Here is a 5,997-nt window from a genome sequence, read left to right as displayed (position 1 = left end):
TCAATAGTTCAACAATCTTTTTACGGCTGCCTAGTTTTACGACCATATAGTTGTATGCCGTAAGATGTAGTATTCACGAGCCTAAGAAAATTTTCATGACTGTTAAATATTACGATGATATAAAATGATGTTGCATAAATTATCGTTTTGAACATGTACGAAAATAGAGTAATATAACATTTAGGGCATCCTTTGAAACGGATGTCTAGGCAATGAATGTGCTTCAAATTCAGCGGTTCGAAAGGAAGTAGTAGCTTTAACATCGAGACGAAATTTGAGATTAATTGAATTTTGTTTCATTTGATCAGTTCATGCTTTTTTTAGAATACGATTTAAATATTCATCGCATGTTGTACTTTTCTTCATTATATCTTGAGGGTCTATAACTAGTTGCTATTAATTAATACCCGTACGAGTATATAAAACAGTTTACAATATTATTTGACTCCTGGCATACACAAAATTTTAATGGGAGACCTAGTAAAAGAACATTTGGTATAGATTTAATACAACTCGAAAAATAGAGAAAAAGAAAACGTTAAAAATAATAGCCATCTAGCTACTTTTTTCTTTAGTTTTTAGTTTTATTTATATGAGCCAGGAGTTGATCTAAATTCTAAGATCCTCAGTTTTAAAAAAAAATATTCTAAACTGAGGACGTTACAAGTTTAGATTAGACACAGCTATCATTGTTACCAAAGAGAACCTTGTCCTCTTTTATTTGACATCAACATCACCGGAGAGGATTTTCGAGAAAACAACAGTTTGTTGGCAATTAACTTGCAATTGCATGGAATATTTGAGATGATCATTGATGACCACGCAAAGCTTAGTTTTATACTTTTTGTTGCATAGTATGATGAATTTGATACGTGAAGGAACAAAGTCTATTACTGTGGATTGAAAAGTTTGATACTAGGATTTAGACCTTGAATCATCTTATTAACATGATTTGACCATCTTGATAGCTATTATTTTAACTAATTTTGTTAGTATAGGAATACTTCAAAAATAAAAATAAAAAAGTAGATATTGTTCTCTTTAATTAGACAAAAAATGAGAATGAAAATAAGGGTTCAAGTAAGAAATTCCACCCCTATTAGAAACTGTGTATTTGAAGAAAAAAAAAGAGGTATTTGTGTCCAAATTCCTTTCGATTAGAGAATGGCATTTTATGGTTTCTGTCGAATCATTTGCAACATTGACCGAGCGTTTCACACAAAACAACGTGGCCAAATATTGAGCAACAAAGTCAACGCATCAACCAAATTGAATGTAACATCACAAGTCAAAACTCAGGAACTACAAGAGTATTAAATTATATTACACAAAGCGTATTTCCTTAAATACAGAGTTTCAAAATTAAAACAAAGATAAATCTGACGAATATATAGTTGCCAAAGCTGAACAAATCTTTCTTAAGCTCTTCGATAAAGAGAGGTCTTTCGCACGCGTGTCATATCGGCCTGAAAGCTCGGAATCGAGTCCCATAGTTCTCTAAGAGCAATTGAATATAAATAAGAGTAATAAATAAAGCAAGACCGGCCGTGACGGCTAAGCCAAAACCTGAATACATTCAGCGCAACAAGATTTGAAAAAAAGTTTGTGAATTTCAGCGACTCATTTACGCCGTCTATTTCCGACCATATCTGGATTGCCTTTCCTCATCATCGCCACAAACTCCTCGTAGTTGATTCTCCCATCCTACAAAAAGAGGATCACAATACATCTCAATTTATAGAGAATTTTATTATAAAAAAGCAACAATTATTCTATAAAAAATTTATTAAAAAAAAAGTCTGTACATGATCGGTGTCAACTTCTGCGATGATTTCCTTTATCGTTTTTGCGTCGCCCATATTATACTTTGTAAGTGCTTGCTCCAACTCCTCCACTGTTATATACCTACAAATCGAAAGAAAAGAAAAAAAAAACGATTTCAAAATTTTACCCAACAAGCGAATCAGTCGTTTTGAGCCGGGCGAAAATTTACCCGCTTTTGTCTTTGTCAAAATACTCAAAAGCGGTGTACAAGTGCTCTTCTCTTTCCATTCTATTCAAGTGCATTGTGGCTGTTATGAATTCAATGTAGTCAATAGCCCCGTTTCCATCCACATCGGCCTGAAACGGCATGTGTTAGTAAAGCTGCGACGCATATCGACTAATTTGGTATGTATCGAGGTAAAATATCAGCTCAAACAAAAATAAATCGGTAAAAGAATCATATAATTCCACAAGAATCTGTAAGTTCATAGTTCAGTGAAAAACACGACAAGAAACTAGAATCAAGTTCCACTAAAAATTGCAAGAAGGTAACTCCACTACGAATGTAAGAAGAAATAATATCCAACTGTTATAAAGACATGATAATTGCAAGAAGAGACATTTACCGCTTCCATCAACTGCCTAACTTCAGACTCGGAAATCTTGGTACCGAGTTTTGGCAAACCAGCTTTCAACTCTTCATAGGTTATAGTTCCGCTGTTATCTGTGTCCATGGATTTGAACATTTCCTTCAATCCCATGATTTCCTCTTCCGAAAGGTTTTCAGCAATTACCTGGAGAAAAATAAACGAAACAGAACTATGACCACAAAGCTTATACATTTTGACTCTCGTCACGATTCTCATCACGATTCTCATCACTTAAGTCAACAAAGTCAAATATCTCTCTTTCAACATCATTCTAGTCTAACCTTCAGCGCTACTTTCTTAAGCTTGTTCATCGCTCTGAACTGTTTCATTCTGGTCAAAACAGCAATATCAAGTGGTTTATCAGACGCATCGCCATCTTCTCTCATCCATGGATGCTCTGCATTTGCAAAAAAAAAAAAAAAATGTCAGTTTGCTCAACTAAACTACTTGTAACTTCAAACCCTAGTGGCCACTAGGATTGCTTCATTCAGTAGAGTTGTTCAGTTAAAAAAATGTCAACTTTCTAGTAAAACTCACGTAAGACTGCAAGCGCCGAAAGCCGTTCTTTGGGGTCGGCTCGGAGCATTTTCTTCACGAGATCTTTCGCGCTATTGGAAATCGAGGGCCACGGCTCAGACGAGAAGTCAATGTGGCCTCGAAGAACTGAATCGAAGATAGATTGCTCGCTCTCTGCAACAAACACACATCAATTACGATACAGCAGCGAATGAAGTAATTCTTCAAAAACTCGAGATTCGATAAAAGCGAGCGCGAGGTCAAGATATTACTGTACCTCCCCAGAATGGCGGGACACCGCTGAGCAGAATGTACAGAATCACTCCAGCGCTCCAAATGTCAGCCTCGGCTCCGTAGCTCCGGCGAAGAACTTCCGGAGCGACATAGTAAGCACTGCCAACGAGATCTTTAAATACATCCCCTGAATATCAACGAAGAAATTTGAGCTTTGGACCGAAACTATTGAACTTAATTATCCCCCAAAAAGCTTTCCAAAGATGATATCCTATTCCTAACAATGCGAGTGATTTTAAAATTCTTATGAAATTCAGTTAGTCTCTGAACACCAATAAGATCCCTGAATACATTCCCTGAAAATATCTAAGAGGAAATCTGAGCTTTAGACTGAATCTATTATAGTTCATTGTTCCTTAAACAAAGCTTCGAAAGCACTGAAAAGAAACAATGCGAGTGATTTTAGATTCTCACGAAATTCAATTAGTTTTCGAGTTTGAAAATCTTCTTGATGAGGTCAACCACGAGCGACTTACCAGGCTTGATGAAGACGGAGAGACCGAAATCGGTGACCTTGAGCGGCGAATCCTCGGCCTTACTGAGAAGAAGGAAATTCTCTGGCTTGAGGTCTCGGTGCATAACTCCCATGGCGTGACAGTCGTGGACAACGGTGACGATCTGGCGGCAGATCACGGCGGCGGCGCGCTCGGAGTAGTGTCCTTTCGCGATGATCCGATCGAAGAGCTCGCCGCCGGCGCAAAGCTCCATAATTAGGTTCACAGAGTGGCGATCCTCGAAAGCTCCGACGAGCTCGACGATGTTGCGATGACCGGTCATGTGGTGCATGATCTGGACCTCTCGCCGGACGTCCTCGATGTCGTCGCGGTTGATCAGCTTCCTTGTCGCGATCGACTTGCACGCGAATTGCTGCTTCGTCTCCTTGTGAGTTACGAGGTAGGTCACGCCGAATTGGCCTCGCCCTAGCTCGCGGCCGAACACGTAGGTCGTCCGTACATCCTCCATCGGCCGGCCGAGGACTCTTCCGACGGTGGCTCCGCCGCCGGGAGCTCCGGCGTGGGCCGGGGAATGGGAGGGAAAGAGGTGGTTGCTGTGCGGTTTCGGCGGCGGAGGTAGTTGCGAGGGAGGGAGGATCTGGACGCCGCCGGTGTTGGAGGGGGTTCCGGTTCCGGTTCCGGAAGCGGAGGAGGAGTCTCGGCCGCCGGCGCCGGAGAAGTCGTACTGGCTGCTACAATTACCGCCCATTTTGATCAGTCAACGGTTGGTCAAAGGGGAAGTTGAGAAGAGTATTTATTTAGTGTCGTTTTTTTCCTCAATGGGGGTGAATATTGTAATGACGAGTTGGATTTTGGGATGCATTGTATTAATAGAGAGAGAGGGAGCTTCTTTCCATTTTCCTTTTTGTATTCTTGTATATATATATATTTTTTTTAATCAATTTCCTTTTTTGTGTTGTAAGTTGTACGATATATATATATATATATATATATATATATATATATATATATATTTTCGAAAAGTGTATTGTAAGATATTCATGATGAATATGAATATGATATACACTTCAACTTGTTGTCGTTTTTGCAGTTTATGGTTTCTTTTCCTTTTTGGTATGATTTCTCATAAATTTTCAGACAGAGTTAAGCTGTTGCCGAGTTGTGGTTTTTGAAGTTTAAAAAGCAACTATCATCATCTCTATATGAATTTAGTTTCCCTTTGCAAGATAATATATATATATATAATATATATATATATATATATATATAGGAAAAGTTTGTCATTTATATTGTATACACGTCATTATAGTGTCATTTTTTCGTCAACGTGGCGAGTGTAGTAACAAGTTGTGGGTTTGGTAATTGTATTAAGGATAATTTACAATATTACCCCCTGAACTCGTGCATGATTAACAAACTGCACCCTGTACTCGGATTTTCAACAAAAAATACCCTGAACTCAGGTTTTTGTTGACTTTTGCCCCTTCTGTTAAACCTTTTCAGTTACCGTCCAATGGAGTTGCACGTTTAACTCACGTGAGCTGAGTATGGAGGGTATAAAGGTATATTTGGTTTGTATTTCATTTATTAAATAACTCGAAAATATTAATTATATTATAATTATATTCGAAATTATATCTAAAATTAAACCGCCCAAAAAAGTCTGAAAAATAAAACCCCAAATCGCAAATTTTTAGGGTTTCTTCGAAAAAGGATAATTTCGGCGTGGATTCCTCCAGGTTGTTCGATGCGAAGCACTGGTGGTGGAACGAAGTCCCCGGCCAAGAAAAAGATGTCTCCGGCCAAGAAAAAGATGTCTCCGGCCAAGAATAAGATGAAAAGAAAGTCCCCGAAAAAGAGAGCTCAGTCTCCGACGAAGAAAATGGATTCCAAAAGTAGCGCAACAACCCATAAGTTACCAAAATACGGTGAGAAAGTGTTATTAAATAAGAAATGCAGTAGGGACCACTGTGTACGGTGGACCTGAGATTGTTGTTGCGAAGCCTTAAATTCGAAACACTTGGGACCACATTTGATGTGTTTGTCTGATGTTAGTGGGTTTGTAGGTTTGAAGCTTCAATTTCGAAATAGTAGGGACCACTAACTTCAGTTTTTGGCTTTGTGTTGTTGGTTGTTCACGCTGGATTCATTGTGAGAATCCTTTGTTTATTGATTATTTAACCTCTATCAAATGTGTTTGATTTACTAGTTTATTGATTAATTAAACTTTGGATATCCTTAAACTTTATCTGATATGTTATTTAGGATCCTGTTATTCACTAGTTTAATGATTAATTAAACTTTATGTTATATATATT

At 38.1% G+C, this 5,997-nt stretch overlaps 1 protein-coding gene and 1 long non-coding RNA gene across 3 annotated transcripts; one reads left to right on the top strand and one right to left on the bottom strand.

Annotated features, from left to right (window-relative positions):
• Nucleotides 1-1,288: 1,288 nt before the first annotated feature.
• On the bottom strand, nt 1,289-4,537 carry CDPK6 (calcium-dependent protein kinase 6). The gene is made up of 8 exons (XM_089607326.1): nt 3,701-4,537; nt 3,208-3,351; nt 2,952-3,104; nt 2,696-2,811; nt 2,391-2,558; nt 1,994-2,121; nt 1,806-1,905; nt 1,289-1,704 (listed from the first exon to the last, which is right to left on the bottom strand). The coding sequence occupies exons 1-8, from the start codon at nt 4,425-4,427 to the stop codon at nt 1,621-1,623; spliced, it is 1,620 nt and encodes a 539-aa protein (XP_089463452.1). The 5' UTR covers nt 4,428-4,537; the 3' UTR covers nt 1,289-1,620.
• Nucleotides 4,538-5,136: 599 nt separating this feature from the next.
• Nucleotides 5,137-5,997, top strand: LOC149405595 (uncharacterized). 2 transcript variants are annotated; one of them, XR_016295538.1, is made up of 2 exons: nt 5,137-5,241; nt 5,419-5,997. It is a non-coding gene; the product is annotated as an uncharacterized LOC149405595 (long non-coding RNA). The 2 variants fall into 2 exon arrangements; XR_016295539.1 differs by having other exon boundaries at nt 5,377-5,997.

The sequence above is a fragment of the Urtica dioica genome, chromosome 2 (genome assembly GCF_054948205.1).
Source record: "Urtica dioica subsp. dioica isolate 48M chromosome 2, U.dioica_male_clone48M_v1_H2, whole genome shotgun sequence".
NCBI classification, from domain to species: domain Eukaryota; kingdom Viridiplantae; phylum Streptophyta; class Magnoliopsida; order Rosales; family Urticaceae; genus Urtica; species Urtica dioica.
Note: the sequence above shows the minus strand (reverse complement) of the source record. Positions and strands in the feature narration are given on the sequence as shown.

Coding starts and splice junctions, on each gene's coding strand:
- CDPK6 (XM_089607326.1), bottom strand. CDS start 4,427: ATGGGCGGTAATTGTAGCAGCCAGTACGACTTCTCCGGCGCCGGCGGC. Junction 3,352..3,700: donor CTCCGTCTTCATCAAGCCTG/GTAAGTCGCTCG, acceptor GTTGATATTCAG/GGGATGTATTTAAAGATCTC. Junction 2,122..2,390: donor TTAGGCAGTTGATGGAAGCG/GTAAATGTCTCT, acceptor ATGCCGTTTCAG/GCCGATGTGGATGGAAACGG.